Below are 25405 nucleotides of genomic sequence, written 5' to 3' on the forward strand. Positions count from 1 at the left end.
GAAGGTTTTTGCCTGAAAAAAAAAACTTGTCAATTTCAACACCCAATGTTCAGTGTGGACACCAAGAAAATATTTTGAACTCAGTCCAGAAGTCAGTTATATGCTGCCAATTTAAAGAATTGTTTTCCATCAAAAACATGAATACTATGTACAACAAATTCTCCCAATTATAAAACATAATCAAATGCAATCAAAGATCTTAGGTAAGAAAACAGTTTTATTTATTAACTGAGTAATCCCTTAATTTGGCTAAAGTGCTTGGGTATTCAGTACTGCTGAACTAGAGGTTAACATAATACTTTTTTTCCCCCCAAGTACTATGACTGGTACATAACAGAAACTAATTTAGCTGACTGAGTGACTAGTAGGCAGGGATGATAATCCTGTACTTTTTAGTACTCCTTACATGAATATACACTCACATATGAAACACTCAGGATCACCACACAGAAACAAAGAAACCAATGAAAAGAAAAACACAGGATTATAAACATGGGCTTAGTATGTGAAAGCCAGCTAGAACCAAAGGCTCAAATCACAGACTTCTGAAAATGAAACACAAACTAGAAAATAATTCTAAAAAGTAAACTTCACTCATGAAACAAATAAGCAATAAGTACTATTAAATGAACACTAATTTATAAAGTACTATAGTACTAAAATATGTACCTTTTGTTTTGCAAATCCAGGATCAATTACAAACACCACACCATCTATTGTCAAAGATGTCTCTGCAATGTTAGTTGACACAACTACCTGTTAAGATATGAACAGTATTTAACTTAAACTACAAGCCAAGTACAATTCAAATAATTAGTCTTTAACTTATACTAAACAATTACAAACCAGTAAATAAACAGGAATTAGGTTTAATCTTTAATAACCAATGCTATATAAAGACAAATTAATATTTAAGAATTCAAAATTTCATTTAGTTCATCATAGCACCTTTATTTTTCAACAAAAAATCTTCAGGTTATTACTTGACTACATTAGGTTTTAATTATTCAAATAGCAGAACAAAATCAAAAGAAAATAACTGATAAAGCAATAAGTTTATCTCACAGAGAGTCTCCCTGAGAAAACACTCCTTGGTTAATATTCAAACTGTACAACACGTACATGTTTCAATACTTTCAGGCAACATTTACAAAGGAAAACTATATCACCAAAAGTCAACTAAATATTTTAAATGAAATGGCACATGGTGGTGAAAATCTCAACTTAGAATCCAGTAAGAATTGGTGTATCATCAGAATTGAACATAGATGTTCTGGAAATCTCAGAGGGGGTGTCACAGCATACAAGGAATCTTAAGGAATGATTTGAACTTTTTATTGAAAGTGAATAAGGTTCAAAGTATTTATATACTAACATGATTGTTTTTTCATGTGGGTGTTTTACTGTATTTTAAATATGCTTTAGAAAATTAGGGACCTAAGAATGACATGTCACAATTTTTCTTTTTAAGCAATGGAAAAATGGGATCTTCATTAGTATTTTTCTCAGAGCATCTGATCTGAGGAAGATTACTGCCATTAAGGTGGAGATGCCTGAATATGCAAGCAGTTGACACAGAAGATGAATCAGAGTCTGCTCTTAAAGCTTTTAAAATCTGCAAAGAAAGATTAGAGGTGGAATGGAAGTACAATGACATAAAAAACATGCCATAAGATTTTTAAAGGATTTATTGCCCAAGCAAAGACAAGGAAAACTTACTCAGAAAATGGCATTTAGGAGAGCTGTTGAAGATAAGGTGGGATCAACCCACAAGGGACAAGTGAAGAGCATTGTGGAAGGTTCTGCTTAAACAAGAGCATGTGGATAAGGATGCCCTTAGGCACATTGCCAGGTAATCTTGGAGGTTTAAAAGGCTACTAGAACATCATTAACCGGATGATATTATTATACAATTATTTATATATCTAAAACCAAAATGCTCCCTTTTTGCACTGACCAGCTGAAAAGCATACTAACTAGCAAATGAACAGTAAACTGTAAGTGGTCTGATGCTAATGAAATATATTTTCCAGAACATTTCAAAGACATGAACATTCAATAATTAGAGCTGAAGCAAGCATAAACAAGGTCAGGAGGTAAACTTCAATAAGTATAACCAGAGTTTAATATTCTTCTACAAAGTCAGTCTGTTGCAGTGGAAAGGTAGGTATCAAAGCCAGGAATCAAATCTAAGTAGCTAAAAGAGTGGAGCGGTTTTAACACACTCAAACTTCAATTTCCTTTTATAACTCTTGCATACTAGTCAGCTGAGACAGAGCCCTTATAAACTATACAGAATCACAAACCACATGCTTGTTATTATATAAGAGGTCTTGTGGCTTTCTGGAATTCTGGGGTAAAAACTGCAGTTCTTGAAAATGTACATATAAATAGAAGTATAAAACATATATTTTGGGGGAAAAATACACTTCATCTATTTCTTCTAGAACAAAGTACAGTCAATGTAATAAAAATGTACTGGTGCAAACTCTTTAAATTTAAAAATAATTTTTGTCCATAAAAATTGGTGTTCACATGTTCTCTCTGGGTCTGTGTGACAAACTGTACAGCATCTGTAAGGAGGTGTGGATCTGTGATTCCACAGATATTAAGAATCAGGTGATGTTCACACCGACTTCGGCAACCTCTGTGTCTACTGTTGAGTCAACTGCCACCCGAAGTTAAACTCTGAAATCCAAAGTGTTAACAAAGACCTAGAGAAGCACGGCTTTTAGGTTTTTTCTGATTTTTTTAATTAAAAAAATTAATGGGCTAGAAAGCTTTAAGACAATAAAATAATTTGAGTAGGACCTCCCTGCCCCATGAGAAGTGGGTTTTGGGACAAAAAAAGGGAAAAACTCTTAAACTGTACAACTTTGAGCTGCAGATATAATACTCACTAAGGCTAAATAAAACATGCACACATACTCAGCAAAAAAAAAACCAACAGACAAATAAATGATACAAGTTATCTAGCTGCCTTGGAACCTTAACAGTGGGGTGAGGCAAGCCCTAAGTATTTTCTAGATGTATTAAGTGGCACATGATCTATGTAGGAAGCGGTCACAACACAAAGTGGTCCTGAATTTGTCAGAGTACATATGCTACAAAGCCTTCTAGACTATAGCTTGGCAATAGTGCTCAAAGAGCCTTAAAGAGTGTTCAAACCTCAACGACAAAGGAATTATTTCAGATAAAGAGCCCAATATATAGAATAAACTCTATGATAAAAAAAATCAAGACAATGCCAATTCTAATCTTTTTATATTAAATGTGTTAAGAATAAACTCTCATGTAGATTTATCTCTTTTCCCCTCAATAATCTGCTTTTTAATGGAATTCACGTTGATTTATTTCAATAATTCCATTTCAAAGTACTTGAGATGCTCTACTTGAATTCTATTTGGACACAATAATGCATTTAGGTTAAAAAGTGTGGGTTTTTAGTCCCTAGGGAACTCGGTGGGGTCTCTAATTCAGTGAGGACATTAGCTTATTTGTTTGTAAATATTCCAGCAGTACCACACTAAGTTATCTTCAGATAGTGGATCATTAAGCCTCTCTTTAAAATTAGAGAGACATCTCCACAAGGGCCATTTCTCTTTTTTATTGAGCAATGTATGCTCTGAGCCATGTTAATTAGTAAACTCTGAGATAAGATACAGAAAAATCAGCTATCTGTATGGACAAAATTAATGAAAATGAAATAAAAATAAACATAGTTGCTGGATTTAATAACACCAAATCTATAAAATAGCAAATATAAGTCTTAGTCAAAAAAAATGCATACATAATTTATGAGTAAATGTTAATGCATGTAGAAAGCAACAGAAGCTTTAGCTTAAAGTCAAATACCTGAACAAATATCAACGATGATTAAAAGAGGTAAAGTACCCACCCTCAAAAATTTATGTACTGCATTCTCAACTTTTCTTGACTATTAGAAAGCTTGAAAGTATACCACTGATGCTATGTTAGAGCACCATGCGAAAAGATCTCAATTATTTGTAAAAGGAATGCCAGTTAAGTACCCAATGCCCATAGAAGTTTACCTTTAATATAGCCTACATTTTAAAACTTTAGTTTCAAAGGCTGTTTTGTTAGTTTCATCACTATCAATTAGAAACTATTTTGCATAAATACAATGAGGAGTAAGACAACAAATGAAGTACTACATTACAAAATGTGATCCAATATAATTTAACAGAAGTATGAATCAAATAGTATTTTAAGTAATTGGAAGGAGACCTTAAATCCCTAACTCTTTCTACATAATTTTATTTATTTTTGTGCTTTTGGTCAGTTATCATTTTTTTTTTTTTACAATGTTGTCTTACTTTCTGCTGTACAGCAAAGTGAATCAGTTATAATATATGCATGCTGTTGCTGCTGCTAGGTCGCTTCAGTCAGGTCCAACTCTGTGTGATCCCACAGACGGCAGCCCACCAGTCTCTCCCATCCCTGGGGTTCTCCAGGCAAGAACACTGGAGTGGGTTGCCATTTCCTTCTCCAACGCATGAAAGTGAAAACTGAAAGTGAAGTCGCTTAGTTGTATCCAACTCGTAGTGACCCCATGAACTGTAGCCTGCCAGGCTCCTCCATCCATAGGATTTTCTAGGCAAGAGTACTGGAGTGGGCTGCCATTGCCTTCTCCATAATATACATATATCCGCTCTTTTTAAGATTCTTTTCCAATACAGGTTATTACAGAGTACTGAGTTCCCTGTGCTATTCAGTAGGACATTATTAGTTACCTATTTTATATATAGTAGTGTGTATATGTCAATCCCAATCTCCCAATCTATCCCTTCCTGTAGTTTTAAATTACTTGTGAATATCAATCAGTGATAGCATTCCTGAATGAAAAGTCCCATTCCAGTAAGTGGCACAGTAATGTTTAATTAATGAATTCATGATAGAAGAATTAAGCCTTGGCCTTTACAAATAGAATTATTACCAAAGTTACAGCATTTAAAAAAAGAGGACAGGAAAGCAGCAACTGAATACCAGTTTTTCCTCTTTTCCATACCCTCATATAACCTGTGTGCATCTTCATTACCTTTCCTCTTTCCCCACAATCCCATCAATCCTTTCTCCTACTTTAACTGGACCTGCCAGGCCCTGGGTCTGATGGTCACTTACTCATCTTGCCAGCCAGTCAGTGCTTGGCCATAGTGCATTTCAATGGTCTCAGGTTTTCAACTAGTACTATCTCCCATAACCAGCTTCAAAATATATGACTGGATGAGTAAACCCTTCTCTATAAACTTCTATAAAAATCGTTCATTATCCCTTAAACACGTGGGGCTTCAAAGTGTTTTCCCTCATAGAGTATGATGCACCACTGCAAGGGAAGTTCCCCCTCCCACTGGGGTCAATCCAGGGAGGCTATGAGAGTGCTCCTTCAACTTCTAAGATGAAGCTGACTCATGCCAGGAGATAACATGATTTCCCAGCAAGAGATCCTATAGCTTTAGCCGAACGAAAAACATAATTAGTGGATGATGAAGTAGCACTGTGGCTCTTAGTTTTGATTCTGAATTACAAGCTGGAGATATCCCAAGGTAAACCAAAGCCCTGGAAACTCCAGTGGCCTCAACATTATACATACACAACTGCTGCTAAATCACTCTTTTTAGAAAGACAAAATTCCTCTAAATATTCTAGGATTTACAAGAACATGAAAAGCAATAGCTTAAAAAACAGAACAAAACAACAATTAATTCTATTCCATGGGCTTAAACTGTTGAAGAGTCTACAAAATGTACCGTGTACAGAACCGGCACCAGACTGAACCTAAATTTCTAGTATACTAGTATTAACAGAGAAAAGAAGAGCTCAAATATGAAGTTAAGGTGGGCCCCATCAAAGTTAACTCAAAACAGAATGAAGAGAACTACATGAAAAGACAAACATGGTAAACCTTGCTGTATTTACCCCAAGATAAATAAAATCACCATTTTAAAATTAAAAGCAGATACACAAAGTACCCATGATTTCAAGAAAAATTAAACCATCTGCATGGAAGATGCACTAACTCCACTTTATTATAGAAACGTTTAAGAAACAACTATTTTTATACACATCAACTGACAAAGAATGAAGTAAAAAAATACTACAGAGAATGAGTACTTTTCAGTCAACAAATCACCTTCAAAATTATATACTAAATTTATCACTTAAAATTTCAAAAGTTCCCCCCCAAATTCTGAATGCAAATAAAGTAACAGAAAATATTTTAACATGTTCTAGTTGCAGCATTCAACATAATGAAGCTAGGATCAGACTTTTTTTAAAGTCATGTTCACAGTTTTTGATGTGATTAACTCTAAACCTGACCCCCCCCCCCCACCACCAATCAATCTCCTGTTAATTTATACTCCACTAGGCTCATGCAATGGCAACCCACTCCAGTACTCTTGCCTGTAAACTCCCATGAACGGAGGAGCCTGGTAGGCTGCAGTCCATGGGGTCGCAAAGAATTGGACAGGACTGACAGACTTCACTTTCACTTTCACGCATTGGAGAAGGAAATGGCAACCCACTCCAGTGTTCTTGCCTGGAGAACCCCAGGGACAGGGGAGCCTGGTGGACTGCCGTCTATGGGGTCGCACAGAGTCGGACACGACTGAAGCGACTTAGCAGCAGCAGCAGCAGGCTCATGCAAAGATGGGCTTGACAAAGGACAGAAATGGTATGGACCTAACAGAAACAGAAGATATTAAGAAGAGGTGGAAAGAATACACAGAAGAACTGTACAAAAAAGATCTTCACAGCCAAGATAATCACGGTGTGATCACTTACCTAGAGCAGACATCCTGGAATGTGAAGTCAAACGGGCCTTGGAAAGCACCACTACGAACAAAGCTAGTGGAGGTGATGGAATTCCAGTTGAGCTATTTCAAATCCTGAAAGATGATGCTGTGAAAGTGCTGCACTCAATATGCCAGCAAATTTGGAAAACTCAGCAGTGGCCACAGGACTGGAAAAGGTCAGTGTTCATTCCAATCCCAAAGAAAGGCAATGCCAAAGAATGCTCAAACTACCACACAATTGCACTCATCTCACACGCTAGGAAAGTAATGCTCAAAATTCTCCAAGCCAGGCTTCAGCAATACATGAACTATAAACTTCCAGATGTTCAAGCAGGTTTTAGAAAAGGCAGAGGAATCAGAGATCAAATTGCCAACATCCGCTGGATCATCGAAAAAGCAAGACAGTTCCAGAAAAACATCTATTTCTGCTTATTGACCATGCCAAAGCCTTTGATTGTGTGGATCATAATGAACTGTGGAAAATTCTGAAAGAGATGGGAATACCAGACCACCTGACCTGCCTCTTGAGAAATCTATATGCAGGTCAGGAAGCAACAGTTAGAAATGGACATGGAGCAACAGAGTGGTTCCAAATAGGAAAAGGAGTACGTCAAGGCTGTATATTGTCACCCTGCATATTTAACTTCTATGCAGAGTACATCATGAGAAACGCTGGGCTGGAAGAAGCACAAGTTGGAATCAAGATTGCTGGGAAAAATATCAATAACCTCAGATAAGCAGATGACACCCCCCCTTATGGGAGAAAGCAAAGAAGAACCAGAGCCTCCTGATGAAAGTAAGAGAGGAGAGTGAAAAAGTTAGATCATGGTATCTGGTCCCATCACTTCATGGCAAATAGATGGGGAAACAATGGAAACAGTGAGAGACTTCATTTTGGGGGGCTCCAAAATCACTGCAGATGGTGACTGCAGCCATGAAATTTAAAAACGCTAGCTTCTTGGAAGAAAAGCTATGACCAACCTAGGCAGAATATTAAAAAGCAGAGACATTACTTTGCTGACCAAGGTCCATCTGGTCAAAACCATGGTTTTTCCAGTAGTCATGTATGCATGTGAGAGTTGAACTATAAAGAAAGCTGAGTGCCAAAGAATAGATGCTTTTGAACTGCGGTGGGGAAGAAGACTCTTGAGAGTCCCTTGGACTGCAAGGAGATCCAACCAGTCAATCCTAAAGGAGAAGGACTGATGCTTAAAGTGAAACTCCAATACTTTGGCCACCTGGTGCAAAGAACTGACTCATTGGAAAAGACCCTGATGCTGAGAATGATTAAAGGCAGGAGGAGAAGGGGATGACAGAGGATGAGATGGTTGGATGCCATCGCCAACTCGATGGACATGAGTCTGAGCAAACTTCGGGAGTTACTGATGGACAGGGAAGCCTGGCATGCTGCAGTCCATTGGGTTGCAAGGAGCAGGACACGACTGAGCAACTGAGCAAAAATTCTGGGGAGAAGCCAAGGAACTGAAGAAAAAAGTACTTTGTGCCAAGTGATTTAATCAGGAGAAAGACATTTGGCCACCTTCCTCACCCTAAGCAACCTTCCATTTGCTAAGGAAGAATTTCCCAGGGACATGGTAGCAGTACCTGTCAAAAGATATGCAGAACTCTACACAAATACATTTCCTTCTATTTACTTTGGAAATACAGATAACTATGTAGCATACAATTCAGACCACAATCACCTGTAACTTATTCCTTGAATTATAATTCAATACAATTTGATATCTCACAGACAAATCTTTCAGTATCAATGCAATGTTTATAGAGAACATTTCAATGTTACCTTTCTTCCAATTGCTCCATTCTGTTTTTTTGGAGGTGGAGGCTCAAAGATGCGTTGTTGCTGCTGAGGTGGGAGTGTGGAGTATAATGGAATGATTTTGATGTCACCGACTTCAGGGCCCAAATCATCAACCTCACGCTTTATTCTCTTACAGGCTTCATCAATTTCCTACAAAATAAAAGTTTAAGTGTGCAAACAGAATGAATACACACTGAAACATTTTAAGGATTTACCAGAATCCTAGTTCTATGCATCTTATTTTAGTCATCACAATTAATTCAGCAGATTTCATTGGGATTTCAGAAATAATCCAAGAAACTTTGATTTCTCTAGTCACATAAACACACAATTGCCTTATTGACATTCCATACCCTTTTTTCTTAAGAGTCAATGTCCTAATTAATTCTCAACAAATTGTACTAAAATTGAAATTTCTCACCCAGGAATATTTAACTGTACTCATAACCTTTTCAATTTTCACAATCTACAGGAAATTGATGTGCAAGATATTTTAAATAAGCCAATTAGGCTTTAATGTCACATATCACTAATGCAATTATATGGAAGATTTGCTTCATTGTGCCTAATGAGAACACACACCTCTACAGTATCAACATAGATATTTAAGAACTAGGTTAACCCAAATATCTTAAAGCCTCTTCAAAAATTTCCCTAATACACAAAACAATTCCAACACATTTGCATTCAATTCCAGGTTTCAAGAGAGGACACAATGAATACTGGGAGGGTGTGAGAGACAGAGAGGTAGGTGAAGGCTCTAGGGGATGAGAAAGGGACTTTAACATGGGAAGGGAGCTATATTTAAAATTTTACAGAAGCTTTAATTCAGTTAAACTCAGAAGTACACTAAATGATTTGGCAGTATGGCCAGTATCAATCAGAAGTTACCCTTATTGACAAATTATCCTTTATTCAAAAGACAGAACAATTTTTAAAAATTTACCAAGTAAACTTATTATATATTATAATCAAGCTAGAATAATTTTCCTTAAAATGATTTAACTAAAATGCAACTTTGTTTCCGTGTTAAAAGAATATATGTAAGAACAAAAACAGATTTTAAACCAATTTAAAACATACCAGCTTTCTGGAGTATTGATAAGGTCTTAAAAACTGTGACAAAAGAAAATTACTAAAGATCTTATATACCAATTTCCTTTGAGGTATACAGTTTCCAAAAGAAATGAAAGTTTGCTATTCATTGAAAAAAAAGAAAAAAGAAAGAAATATTTTTACCCAAAAATTGCTTTCAAATGCTGTATCTAGATTAGAATGCCCCCTGCTGGTATACAAAAACAAAATTAGATCTTAAAAAAAAAAAAAAACACAATATAAACCCCAAACTATATATATATATATATATACACATAGTTCTTAAAAACATATATATATATCTTGTATAGGAAAACTGATGCCAAATTCAGAATATTTTTCAATTCTGTTAATTCAGAAGTCACCAAATACCAGATTTTATATAGAAAGTTAAAAGCCCCAAATTGTGCATTTGCAGACTCTAGAAATTTTAACAAGATTACTCCAAATTTATTTGAAACTATCTGCTAAGCATGTATGGAGCTGAAACAAAATCACTACTGCATGTGATATAATGACAACGCTGAAGAGTGAGGAAAAAAAAATCCCACACTGTTTTTATGTAGACAAAGTTCTAAACATTATTTTTTTAAACTTGGCAACAAAATTTTCCCTAAATTTAACTGAACTTTCAGAATCAACATTGACAGTTCGAAAGACCAGAAAGCTCATTGACATTCATCAGCACAATGCAATCTTCTGCTTAGTCATGAACTGAGACAAAAGTTCAAGAGTTTCTGAATTGAGCAAGACTTTCAGCTCCAAAAGCATCAATATATATATTAGCAAATTAATTTAGACCCTACTAAAGAATCTAAACTCCTACATGTTGAAAAGACTAATTTCACTCAATGAAATTAAAGATGAAGGAATGTATTGCTTAAAGAATGAAGAGTTCAACATCTTCAAGTATTTACTTAAAACAATTCATATTTTAATTACAATCAGTGTTACCAAACTTGGTAGCACAGCTCCTCTAGGGAGTTCTACTAGGAACACCTGGTTTAACAGATTAACAACAACGAAAAAATCAACATTCACGTTTTCCAAACCTTCACTAATTAAAACTGGTCTTTCCCCTCCCAAATTAATTCAAGGGACTATAGAAACACTATTGTTTACATGGTTAAAATGGTAATATGGTTGTCATTTTTAAGTTTTGAGATAGATAAATTTTATGGGTACTATTCAAATTTATGGAGATGGGGTACAGAACTCCCAAAATCTATCACTTAACTGACCAAATAAAAATACCAGGCTCACAGACATGAGGAAAATAGTAGAATTGCTACTTTCTCCTCAAAGGTCTTCAAATTCCTCAAGACTAGCTAGTCGTATAAAAGAAACTTAAAAATTCAACAGGATACATGAGATAATTGGAGCTTATTCCTTTCCGTTCCCCAGCTGTGGGAGAGCTGCCAAAGTATCAGCCACAGAAATTCAACTCACAGAAAAGCATTTCAGGTCCCCAACAGAAGACCATCTGATATTTCTTATAGAATTCTAATGTGCTTGACTATCTAAACATGATGATTATTTTGAACAGCCGTTTAAAAAAAACATGCTACTCATTCTAGAGAAAATGAGAAACTAGGGACCAGACACCAAACAAAATGAACACAAATGCCTCAACACTGCAAAATATAAAAAAATTCTTCCATTCAAAATGCATACACAGACTTATAGAGAGGTTTATCTGTAAAAGTTAATTTGCAACACACTGTATTTCCCAAAAGAACAAGTATGATTCTTTACTGGGAATGTTTGCAAACTGGGGGAGTGTATCTACATCTAATGGGTAAAGGCCAGAGACACAATAAGCACCCTACTACGCATGGGGTTCCCACAGCAAAGAATTAATCAGCCTACAACATAAATAAGGACTTCCCTGGTGGCTCAGACGGTTAAGCCTCTGTCTACAATGCGGGAGACCTGGGTTCAATCCCTGGGTCAGGAAGATCCCCTGGAGAAGGAAATGGCAATCCACTCTAGTACTATTGCCTGGAAAATCCCATGGACCGAGGAGCCTGGTAGGCTACAGTCCAAGGGGTCGCAAAGAGTCGGACACGACTGAGCAACTTCACTTCACAACATAAATAGTGTTGGAAAAAACAGAAATAGTACTGGAAAAAAAAATTCAAGGATAAAAAAATTACTAAACAATTATAGTTCTTAATGCAACCATATTTAATTAAATATTATATATCAAGCATCCCTGTAGAATTTGAACACTAGTTACAGTTCACATTCTCCTGGAGGTTAGGCGGTCACACAGCAGACCACTGATTTTGATTATGTTAAAGAACTAGGGCAATTTCTCACTATATTATTTAGGGTGGTGTCACTAATGTACCACGGGCATTAAAATAGCTAAAACATTCACCTGGAACAGTGACTTTTAACCTAAGGGAACAGAAAAATGGCCTTTAGAGCTTGTTAAGGATGCAGAGAAGGCAATGGTACCCCACTCCAGTACTCTTGCCTGGAAAACCCCATGGATGGAGGACCCTGGTAGGCTCCAGTCCATGGGACTGCTGACATGACTGAGCAGTTTCACTTTCACTTTTCACTTTCATGCATTGGGAAAGGAAATGAATGGCAACCCACTCCAGTGTTCTTGCCTGGAGAATCCCAGGGATGGGGGAGCCTGGTGGGCTGCCGCCTATGGGGTCGCACACAGTTGGACACGACTGAAGCGACTTAGCAGCAGCAGCAGCAAGGATGCAGATTCTTACAATATTTCATCTGTCAATTTCATCTGTTTCAGCAAGCCTGAAACAGGGCCAAGAACTTGCTTTAACAAATTCCCCTACCAAGGCAGGCAATCCACTGACCACACTTGAGAAAAAAATGTTCTAGAGCAGGGATCAGATTTCTTACTATAAAGGGCCAAAATTTTTTAGGCTTTGCATCCATATACCACCTCTGAAGCACATTCTTTGTTTTCATGTAAACCCTTAAAATATGTAAAAACAGTTCTTAACTAGCAGACCACACAAAAACTAAAACAAGGCGGTCAAACACATGTAACTAAATTAATTAAACTTCTATAAAATTAAATTTTAGTTCCTCCTCTCACTAGCTGCAATGCAAATATTCAAGTCCATTATATTGTTGTGGCTACAAAAACTAATAGTGTGGCATCTGGTTTCATCACTTCATGGCAAATAGATGGGGAAACCATGAAAACAGTGACAGACTTTATTTTGGGGGACTCCAAAATCACTGCAGATGGTGACTACAGCCATGAAATTAAAAAATGCTTGCTCCTTGGAAGAAAAGCTATGACAAACCTAGACAGCATACTAAAAAGCAGAGACATTACTTTGCTGACAAAGGTCCATCTAGTCAAAGCTATGGTTTTTCCACTAGTCATGTATGGATGTGAGAGTTGGGAGTATAAAGAAAGCTGAGTGCCAAAGAATTGATGCTTTTGAACTGTGGTGTTGGAGAAGACTCTTAAGAGTCCCTTGGACTGCAAGGAGACCAAACGAGTCAATCCTAAAGGAAATCAATCCTCAATTTTCACTGGAAGGGCTGATGCTGAAGCTCCAACTTTGGCCTCCTGATATGAAGAGGAGCTAAGTCATTGGAAAAGACCCTAATGCTTGCAAAAGACTTGAGAGCAGGAGAGGGGGGCAACAGAGGATGAGATGGTTGGATGGCATCATTGACTCAATGGACATGAGTTTGAGCAAACTCAGGGAGATAGTAAAGGATAGAGAAGACTGGTGTGCTGCATTCCAATGGGTTGCAAAGAATCAGACATGACTGAACAACTGAACAGCAACAACTATATTGAACACTACAGATATAAAAACATTTCCAGATGTAAAGGAAGTTCTAATGGAGTAGCACTGTTCTAGACACTTACTCAGAACACACTCTTAGATCAGACCCTACACCTGACCTAGCAAATAAAAATCTGCAAGATTTCCAAATGACTGGCATGTATATTAGTTTGAGAAGGACACTGGAGAAAATTCACAAAGCCTATTACAACAAATGACAAACTTTCAGAAAACCTCTAAAAGAATTTATTTCACCCAGATAACTCACTGAGCTTCCTTAAGCCATCAAGAATTTCATAGCACACCTGTAAACATCCTGATAGAAATGAGTTTAGAAAATGCTGCATGTGAGAGTAAAATTCCTATTTTAAAAATGATGTAAAGTCTGAAGAATTTCAGCGATTCCTTCCAATTCTCAATAGACACATGCAAGAAGACAAAAACAAAACACAAACACTTGTTTTGATGGTAGATGGGCACCTGAGTTACCCAAATTCCCTTACAAACTAAATTACTGCCTAGAGTAACCAGATTTCATTCATGCCTCAGCAGAATGGCAAATTAGCACAAAACCACTTGCCACTCAGGTCTCTCCAAAGTTGAGATTAAAACTGCTACATCTTGAAATTCTAAAAGCATTTAATATTCTCAGGATATCAACTAGAACACAAAGGCTAACGGCATAAAAGGGTATATTCCTAGAGTACATAGATAAAGGGAGTTATATACTTCACATATAAATACAATCATGCTGAAGAAAAACTTTATAGACATTGGGATGAGAAATACATGGTTAATATATGTTGGGTTCTTAAGTTTTAAATTGTTGTCTAATAGAAATAATATAAATAAGGAAGCAAATAATGACAATACCTCTTGACCAGTTAAGAAAAGTAGCAGATCTCCTTCTTCCTCTTCACACATATGAATTTGGATCACGGTTCGAATGGCCGCTTCAAGATAATCTCTCTCTGGTTCGGGAGTATAAAAGATCTCAACAGGATGTGTACGCCCAGGAATGGTTAAGAGAGGACAGTTATCAAAGTAAATCTGGAATTTTCCTGCATCCAGAGTAGCACTCATAACTATAACCTGAAAAGAAAACAGTAAATTATTTGAAGCTGTCTTCAAAGATTGTAAAGAGACGAGTAATGTTTACTGCTCCATATATATCAACTACGGTGTCTCTAGTGGCTCAGAGAGTAAAGAATCGGCCTGCAATGCAGGAGATTGTGGTTCTGTCCCTGGGTCAGTAAGATCCCCTGGAGAAAAGAAGGGCTACCCACTCCAGTGTTGTTTCCTGGAGAATTCCAAGGACAGAGGAGCAAGGCGGGCTAGTCTATGGGGTCACAAACAGTCAAGACATGACTAAGCAACTAACACTTTCACTCTTCATAAATAAACTACCATATGTTTTCATGAAGCAACACCTTAACAACCAAAGTTTATAAAATTACATAAAAGGAATTGATATAAGACATCAATATGTAATATGATTGCTACTATGCTATTAAAAAAAAATGACAACCTTGCACACAGGGAAAAATAAAGAAAGCAAAAAATAAAATAAAATAAATCAGTGGTACAAATATTTCTCCATTCTTCCAAATCATCTTTACTAAGCATAAGTTCTTCAGAAAATTTTCTAAAACAAACAGAGGTTTTCTATACTACCAAAAAAGCCACAGCAACAAAAGGTTGTTCAGGTGCCGGCTGCATGACTGTGTGGTCATCCTCTCTTTATTTAAATTACACATGACAAAACCCATTAAATAGAAAGCTCTCCCATTAAACATTCCACTATAGAGTTCTTAATTTCTACTTTGAGTTCCTCCCTCGAAATTTCAATAGCTCATAATGTTTAACCAGTAATAGTACTCATAGTTATTCAAATATATTCTTTAAAGTATACATTTAATTTTATAGTCAAACAAACTCAGTATCAATTCTTTTAAGACCCAGAATCTTTCTCCCCAGCGTACAAACCTCTGTAACACATACAATAACACTCAATACTAAGTTCCAATGAACTGCACACATACAATGCAAAAAGGGAACTTCAGAAAATTTGGGAGACAACAATGTCCACACAGTCAGTCAGTTTTAAGCCCTTATCAATACAGTAACACTGGCCAGGGTTTAAATGGTACAACGGATGGCAGGTGGGGGTGGGAGAGGGAAGAACCAAGACCCTAGGTTAAGGGAAGGCATTTCTGAGGAGCAGTATGTTCTGGATACAGTTATTCCACTCTCCAGCATTATGAGTTAGAATGAGTGAGTTTGTGTTAGGACAAGAACAGAGATTTGATCCTTAATGAAGGTATACCCTGTACTGAATAAAAAGGCAGGGTGAGCACAAGGTTTAAAAACACCATGACATAAAACCATTTAAAATGAAACAAAAAACTGGATGGACTATATAATGAAATGATTATAAACATATTACTAAGAAGAAGTATATTTAAAATCTAAAACAAAGACAGCAAGAAAAATTAAAAAGAAAGTATAAACCACTGCTGGTACTCTCCATATTTGCTTTTATAGGTGATTATTTTTGTAGTTGTAGTGATCAGCATGTACTCCCTTTTAAATATATATATATATTCACATATAGGATTTTTAAAGAACCAAACAAATAAACTAATTCACCTTTAAATCTGATCTCTGTCTAACAACCTCCTTCAGAACACCCATGAGAATATCTGTAGCCAATGTCCTTTCATGAGCCTCATCAAGAATTATTACACCATAACGCTCCAAGAGAGGGTCATTCATTGCTTCACGAAGTAGCATCCCATCAGTCATATACCTATATTGACAAATAACATGTTGGTTGTTTAGTGCGTTTAAAGTTTAAGACATAAATATGAAATGCAAAGACATCAGATAAATATAAATTAACCCTTGTTCAAAACAAATGTTATTATTTCATAATCAATTACAAAATTAAGCTTCCATAAAAACGTTTTATTGAATGTATCAAACAAGTTATACATTATCAAATTCTGTCAAATGAGACTGTAATACCAAAATGCACTGAGAAACAATGTTAATCTGATGACAGAATTAAACACATTTCACACAAATGCCAAAGTGAAAATGGTCACTTAAATAAATTTCTTAAAAACAAAATAAAATTTAAAATATTCAACTTGCAAAAACAAAACCAAGAAACCATTTTAAATTGCTTTATCACATTACAGCACTAAACTTGTTATTTCTTTAAAACTTCACTAACTTCCCACTTAAGCTAATAGGTTCAAAAGGGCTGAGACAGCATGAGTCTACCATCTTTTTTTCCTCAGTCCCATCTAATTCAATAAAATGATGGTAAAGAATCAGAAAAAGGAATACAGGCATGAAATGAGGAGCAACATTACGCTGTGGAAATGCTGATGAATTACGGAAAGACAAGGCATACAGCATTATCTGTATCAATGAACCAAAGAGGAAAACTAGGTTTAGGGATGGTTTGAGAGAATCCAGGCACTCAGATGAAAGGTGGTGTGAGGAATAATTTGTATGGGTCAGTGAATCTCCTGTCTGTTCCCTTCTGGCTGCTACTGTCACTAATACAAAACATCCTGCATTTGGCACTTGGACAAAATGAAGTCTGCTTGCAAATGCTGAAGTCACAGGCCATTCAGTTAAATACAAATCCATGGTTTTATTTACATAATTAAAACAAGTATAAAAATCTGAAGTCATCATTTATGACTTCACTATTCTGGCTCTATTTTTCACAAATTAATCTAATCTTTCAAGGACCAACTTTGTATTTTTAGCCAAAACCATCTGTTGAAGCACCAAGTTCAACAAAATGACAGTGTACAACCCAAGTGAAGCCTTCTCTTTATTCTGCCTAAACTTAGTTGTAGATTAAGACTTTTAGCAAAGAAATACATCTTTACTTGATATATTTTATGCTTCTTTCTTCTTTGGTCCTATTTTAAAAAGGAAACAATCACATTCTTGACACTGGCACAGCACTACCTGCAAAATTATTTTATATGAAGACCATGAAAGCAAAAACAGAGCCAATTAAACTATGACTCAATGCCTTAACCACAGTGCATGAATCAGCTACTCTAGTCTCTAGATGTTTTGAAATATCTTGATCTATGAGGACACTTGGTAATTTCTCCTGCCTGCAGGTATTACTGACACAAGCTCGGCAGTACTTTTGCACATTATCTCAGTAGCAAAACATTAATACAGTTTCATCTACTTGTGGATAATTTCCTTAGTTTCAACAATACTCTTTTGCTTTGCAAGGCAAAAAACATGGATTGGTCACTCTTTGAACAATATCTGCTTAAACACTATCAAATTTATACCCTGTTGCTCAGTTTCCAAGCCTACTCAATTCAACACGGAATTTTAGTGTAGTTATTTTTGAAAATACTGTAATTAACGAACTCAACATATGTAGTTCCAGAAATATGTATTACTTATGTGAAGTGATGATATGTACAGCTAGATCAAGTTCAATCACTGACAACCATCTAACTTCCACCTGTAATACCCTCAAAAGACTGTAAAATGCATTCTGTTACATATTAAATTGTGATTAAAAAGTCACTAAGTATCAAACTTTCACTGAAAACCCCTTTAAAAAACAATACCCCTTTATTTTGATCTTTCCTCAACAAGCTTCAGACCACCACAATGTGATGATGGCATCTAAAAGCCGAGCTGACCCAAATACTCATTCTTTATTTTTCTGAGAAGAAGGTAACGATTACAAATGGCAGCTTAGTTATAATTAATGAACTATTATTTGCTCTTTATTAACAATTATGCATTATCACCTGTACCAAGTTAAATGGTCAACTAAACCCAAATCCTCAGACTTCCAGATTCTAGAATCCAATCAGAATTAACATAGTTAAATTTGCTGCTTTCCCAGGGAGTATTAGCAGTTAACTTTTCCAGGGCTTTAAAATCAGTGGAATAGCCTGCTAAGACTAGGCATCAGTATACCAATTCCCAATCCCAGGCCCCTCAGACACTGACATACTCTCCTCAAAGTCCCACGACTTCCCTGGTGGTCCAAAGATTGAGAATTCGCCTGCCAATGCAGGAAACACAAGTTTGATTTCTGGTCCGGGAAGATTCCAACATGCCCAGGGGCAAATAAACCCAAGCACAACTAGTGAGCCTGTGCTCCAGAGCCGCAAACCTGCAACTACTGAAGCCTGAACACCCTAGAGCCCTTAATCCACAACGAGAAGCAGCTGCAATGAGAAGCCAGAGCACCGCAACAGAGTAGCTTAGCCCTCACTCACAACGAGAGAGAAAGCTCTCGTGCACAACGAAGAAAAATTTTAAACAAGCCCAGAAAAAAAACGTAGAAAGCTATCACCTGATGATTTGCTAGATATATGAAACCCCTTCCCCAAAAACCAAAGTAACCTGACAAAAAAGGCAGAACCAGGTTCTGATAGCCCTACAAAGACCCTAACTATTTTCTTTTACCTAGATCAAGTTTTACTACCTTCCACAGTAGCAATTAAATATTTACCCAGACTCAGGGGTGAGCCATAAAAATAGGGTGTCACAATAATAAGCTGTAATTCCATAATTTTGAAGTTTTAGTAATGGACTAGTAACCAAAATTTCCCAGGGCAGCCAAACTCTACATTTTACTGGGTATCCTATTATCCACAATGTTTCTCTAACTGTCTTGGGAAAATACTAGCTTAAAAAGTCATCAGTATCACCTAGGAACTTGTTAGAAATACAGAACTGGCTTCATTTGGGATCTACTTGATCAAAAAATTTGCATAGATAGCAACCTGTGTTTGCTTTCACGTTTTCACATTTTGATGCTTGCTAAGCTGCGGAAAAGTGTTAGTCACTCAGTCGTGACACTCTGTGACCCCATTAACAACTGCACACCAGGCTCTCCCATCCATGGATTTCTCTAGGCAAGAAGCCATTCCCTTTTCCAGGGGACCTTCCTGACCCAGGTATCCAACCTGAGTTTCCTGCACTGCAGGCAGATTCTTTACCATCTGACTTATTACCTGCTGTTTATTTTTTATTTACTTAAGACTACAGAAATGAAGTTAGACAAAAAGCAAATTCGAGCAATTTTTTATTCAAGTACAAAATGGGTTGTAAAGCTGCAAAGACAACTTGCAACATCAACAATGTGTTTCACTCAGAACCACTGAAGAACATATAATGCAGTAGTGGTTCAAGTAGTTTTGCACAGAAGAAGCCTTGAAGACGAGGAGCACAGTGGCCGGCCATCGGAAGTTGACAACGACCAAATGAGAGTAATCACTGAAGCTAATCCTCTCATAACTACACGAGAAGCTGTCGAAGAACTCAACTACGACCATTCTATGGTCGTTCAGCATTTGAAGCAAACTGGAAAGGTTTGCTGAAAAAGCTCAGTAAATGGGTACCTCATGAGCTGACCACAAATCAAAAAAATTGTTCTGAAGTGTTGTCTTCTCTTATTCTATGCAACAACAGTGAACCATTTCTCAACTGTATTGTGACATGCAACAAAAAGTGGATTTTATACTACAACCACCAATGACTAGCTCAGTGGTTAGACCAAGAAGCAGCTTCAAAGCGCTGAAATTTCCCAAAGCCAAATTTGTACCAAAAAAGGTCATGGCCACTGTTTGGTGTCTGCCCATCTGATCCACTACAGCCTTCATGGAATCCTGAGATACCATTACGTCTGAGAAGTATGCTTGGCAACTCAAAATGAGATGCACTGAAAACTGCAATGCCTGCAACTATTAGTCAACAGAAAAGGCTAAATTCTTTGCCACAACGCACGACTGCACGCACGTTGCACAACCAACACTTCAAAAGTTGAACAAATTGGTCTATGAAGTCTTGCCTCATCTGCCATATTCACCTAACCTCTCCCCAACCAACCAGTACTTCTTCAAGCATCTCGACAACTCTTTGCAGGGAAAATGCTCCCACAGCAGGGAGGCAAAAAGTGCCTTCCAAGAGTTGAAGCATGGATTTTTTTTTATACTACAGGAATAAACAAACTTACTTCTCGTGGGCAAAAATTTATTAATAAAGATGTGTTTGAGCCTAGTTGCAATGACTTAAACTTCACATTGTCTGAAACTGCAATGGTATTTTTAAAATTATTATTTTTTCCACTCATGATCTTTTAAATTGAGGTATAGTCAATTTAGGGCTTCCCTCAGAGCTCATCACTTCATAGCAAATAGATGAGGAAACAGTGGAAACAGTGGCTGACTTTATTTTTTGGGGCTCCAAAATCACTGCAGATGGTGATTGCAGCCATGAAATTAAAAGACACTTACTCCTCGGAAGGAAAGTTATAATCAACCTAGACAGCATATTAAAAAGCAGAGACATTACTTTCTCAACAAAGGTCTGTCTAGTCAAGGCTATGGTTTTTCCAGTAGTCATATATGGATGTGAGAGTTGGAGTATAAAGAAAGCCGAGCACAGGAGAATGGATGCTTTTGAACTGTGGTGTTGGAGAAGACTCTTGAGAGTCCCTTGGACTGCAAGGACATCCAACCAGTCCACCCTAAAGGAGATCAGTCCTGGGTATTCATTGGAAGGACTGATGTTGAAGCTGAAATTCCAATATTTTGGCCACCTGATGCGCAGAGCTGACTCATTTGAAAAGACCCCGATGTTGGGAAAGATTGAAGGCAGGAGGAGATGGGGACGACAGAGGATGAGATGGTTAGATGGCATCACTGACTCAATGGACATGCGTTTGGGTAATCTCCGGGAGTTGGTGATGGACAGGGAGGCCTGGCATGCTGCGGTTCATAGGGTCTCAAAGAGTCAGACACGACTGAGTGACTGAACTGAACTGAACTACAGGAGCTGAGATGGTAAAAGCATCTGCCTGCACTGCAGAAGACCCAGGTTCAATCCCTGGATCGGGAAGATCTCCTGAAGAAGGAAATACTTTCCCACTCCAGTATTCTTGCCTGGAGAATCTCATAAACAGAGGAGCCTTGCAGGCTACAGTCCATGGGATCACAAAGAGTCAGACACGAATGAGAGACTGACAGACACATAGCTGATTTATAATGTTATGTTTATTTCTGCTGCATAGTAAAGAGATTCACTTACATATATTTTTAAAATATATATTCTCCATTATGGTTTACCACAGGATACTGAACATAGTTCTCTGTGTTATACAGTAGGACCTTGTTTAAGATATGCATTTTAAAACAGCACCATAAAAATGACTGTCAACCAGGTAGCAATATGTCTGGAAAGCTGACAGAAGCATCTTAGATTCCAAAAAGAAATACAAATGGCTCATAAGTACATGTAAAGATGCTCAATTTCATATAAAAGATAAATGCAAATTAAAATCATACTGAGATTTCACTTAACTTACAATATAGACAAAGATAAACATGTTCCACAACAAAGTGTTGGCAAGGCCATAGAAACAGATACTCATTTGCTCATCCCTTAGTCAGAGTAGCTAAAATATGGCAACAGCTAATAAAATTCCAACTCACCCTCTGACACAACCAGTTTCATTTTTAAGAAACTCATTTCACAGATATACTCACCTGAACACGTGTGAAAAAATGCGTGTACAAGATTATAAGAGAATACTAAGGACACCAACTGATCTTAATAAAAGAAGCTGTAAATTCTGAATGTCCATCTAAGGCATTAAACTATTCCGTCATTAAAATGAATGAAAAAACTTTACACTGTTCTAGAACAATCTCCAGGGAAAATATAAGTGAAATTAGCAGCCATATGTCTTGAACCAGCCCTACTATTAAAGCTGAAGTTTAATATGTTCTGAAAATCCTAGTTGTGTGCTGCTATTCCAATCCTGTTAGGGTTTTGGTTACCTTTCAAAGTATAGGCTTTATTCTGGCATGACTAAACATGCAGATAAATCAAAACTGTTTCTAGAGGATCCAAAATTCGTTCAGCATGACCAAAAGAAATTCCTGGTATCTATTTCACAGATCTAGTAAAACCTAAGTAATTAGATTTACTACCTTACAAATACTTACACATAAATAATTCTATGGAGCTGAAGAATGAGAGAGAAATAACAGCATATACAGTGATTCAGGACATATGCTTTTTGCGAGACAAACCTTGGTCAAGTCCCTGCTTTCTTACTGGTGTTCTAAGTTCAACTTCCTCTAATGCTCCATTTGAAAAATAAGAATACGGTGGCTATCGTTCAAATTAAATAAAACAATATATATAAACCACCTAAATGCACCAACTGTCTGGCACTTGGTAAGTATTCAATATAGCAGAACTGCACACTACACTCTTAACTAACCTAATGAATGAATCCTTGGGAAAATCAATCTTACTCTACAAACATATTAGAATATAACCACACTTCTGTCCCTACCAACTAGGCCAATATCATCTTATGTTACACAGTGATAACCTTTTAGGGTAGAAAAGAGTTGTATGTATGTATCCTAAGTTATATGCTTCAGAAAAGCTTGAAAAAGATAAATCACAAAAAAACCATCAAATGTGAGATAACTATAGAAGAGTGAAAAAGGAATTCCAGAAGACTGAACTCTTAAAATTCAAGAAAAGCAACACCTGTGTATTTTGCAAGTGTCTCAGTTTAATCTCACTTTAACAACTAGACATTTTACTAAGTAATAGAACTACAAAGGGCTCATATTCAAGGAAATGGTGTTGGTTCTACACTAAGAGATTGATAAATGAATGTGTTAAGTTCTGGGTTAAAATAAAATGTTTAAAGTTCACATAAAATTTCTATTTACCATTAAGTTTTTAGACTAATCCATTACAATCCAGTTAAGTGACGTCTCTATTAAAGAAAAGCTACCTACGATAAAACGCCTACACAAACAGGTTTGTGTGTGGTAATTTCTTCTAACTTATAATGGATCAAGACTTCTGAAAGAGACCATGACCAAAAGTAGTACTTAATGCAATTTTCTACATGTAACTTACTTTTTGTTCAAAGCCCCTATCAGCAGAATACTTCTCTGAATGACAACAGTAAGGAACAAATGACAAAGCTAAAACAGCCTGCATTTATCAGGGATAATATTAGAAGACAAAACCATATATAGTGATTTTATAAAATATTGTTCTTTTCACCACCAAATATGATGAGTCTAAATACCCTACCCATCCTTCACAATATCAACACTATGAAATGGTTGCTGCTGCTGCTGATCTAAGTCGCTTCAGTCGTGTCCAACTCTGTGCGACCCCATGGATGGCAGCCCATGAGCCTCCGCCGTTCCCTGGGATTCTCCAGGCAAGAACACTGGAGTGGGTTGCCATTTCCTTCTCCAATGCATGAAAGTGAAAACTGAAAGGGAAGTCGCTCAGTCGTGTTCGACTCTTAGAGACCCCACGGACTGCAGCCTACCAGGCTCCTCCGTCCATGGGATTTTCCAGGCAAGAGTACTGGAGTGGGGTGCCAATGCCTTCTCTGATGAAATGGTTGATCATCCCCCAAAAAGCCAACAATTTTTAAACATGTTTAGAGTGAAAGCTATTATACTTACTGAACAGCTACTGATAAAACTCATCAAATGACCTTCATCCATCAAAACAACTGTTTCCTTGTGTCAATTAGTACTTCCATATGACATGGGTACAAAGAGTTGATCATGTATTTTAAGTATATATACAAATCAGTTTAAAAAATAAAGTTTTTTTTACCTCTTTCAGAGGGCTTCCCTGGTGGCTCAGACGGAAAAGAATCTGCCTGCCACGTGGGAGACCTGGGTTCAATCCCTGGATTGGGAAGATCCCTAAAGAAGGGAATGGCAATCCACTCCAGTATTCTTTTGCCTGGAGAATCTCATGGACAGAGCCTGGTGGACTACAGTCCATGGGGTCACAAAGAGCTGGACACGACTGAGCAACTAGCACACCTCTTTCAAGTGATCTGGCTATTTCCGGACTCACCTCTAACTTACACAGCTCACATACAATTCCCTAGCACAATCTAGGTTTACATTACTGTGTAGAAAAATAAAGGTGGCAGCATCCAATCTGATTCGAAAGTGTAACAAACTGCTGTGTTCCAATAGCAAAGACATCCATTAATAAATAATGGTGAATAAGAATGAAATCAATTACTGAGCTTTTTCTTTCAATGTCCAACATTTGTTTAATGGACTATTAGATTGTTAGAACGTAAATTCTTATCAAAATTTTGAGTTATTTCTTTAGGCCTAGAGTGCCATGAAAAACTCCTGACATTAAGCATGCTATAAACCAAAGCAGCATGAGAATGTCTACTCTACTTAAAATCCAACTTATCCACCTAGTTAACTTGCCTATCTAGGTCTCGCCATCCTTCTCAGCTCAAATGAAGTACTTCCTCTTTTGTGAAATCATCTATACAATTCATGTGACATTCAAACTACCTTAATTGCTTCACAGCATACCTCCTCTATCAAGTCAGGAAAGAGTCAACGACACTGACATAGCCCCTTAATAAACATAATGCTCCTTTCATTTGTAAAGGAATAAAGATTTATATAGGTTGAAGTTTAATTTGACATTCTCAGCAAAAGCATTACCCCTTATGAATAACACTAATCTTACTATAGCCACAACACTATGTAGCATTATACTGGCTACAATGAGTACAAACCATCAAATGTGAACAGTCATATGGAAAGGTGCCATATGGTATTCTGAATAATGTGGAATCTAAAATGTTTTAATGCAATTCCAACACTTAAAAAAAGCCAAACAGAAAACATCACATCTTTTTTATCAAATACATAGCCTCCTAGTTATTAACTTACATGCTGAAGATCAGCAGCCTAAGCATACAGCTTTATTTTGGCAAACAGCCAAAATACATTTGGTATGTGTTTCAGAATTAGAGATCTAATCAAGCT

The 25405-nt window shown here is 36.8% G+C and overlaps 1 protein-coding gene across 1 annotated transcript in view; it reads right to left on the reverse strand.

The window, feature by feature from the left end:
- The window catches only part of DHX15 (DEAH-box helicase 15), a 53972-nt gene that overhangs the window by 10678 nt on the left and 17889 nt on the right, over positions 1-25405 (reverse strand). Inside the window, exons 4-7 of the mRNA XM_027544184.1 lie at positions 16173-16332; positions 14397-14615; positions 8620-8787; positions 670-756 (exon numbers count right to left, since the gene is read on the reverse strand). Coding sequence (XP_027399985.1) covers positions 670-756; positions 8620-8787; positions 14397-14615; positions 16173-16332 — 634 coding nt within the window. The remainder of the gene's footprint in view (positions 1-669; positions 757-8619; positions 8788-14396; positions 14616-16172; positions 16333-25405) is intronic.

Source organism: Bos indicus x Bos taurus, chromosome 6 (assembly GCF_003369695.1).
Source record: "Bos indicus x Bos taurus breed Angus x Brahman F1 hybrid chromosome 6, Bos_hybrid_MaternalHap_v2.0, whole genome shotgun sequence".
Classification (NCBI taxonomy): Eukaryota; Metazoa; Chordata; class Mammalia; order Artiodactyla; family Bovidae; genus Bos; species Bos indicus x Bos taurus.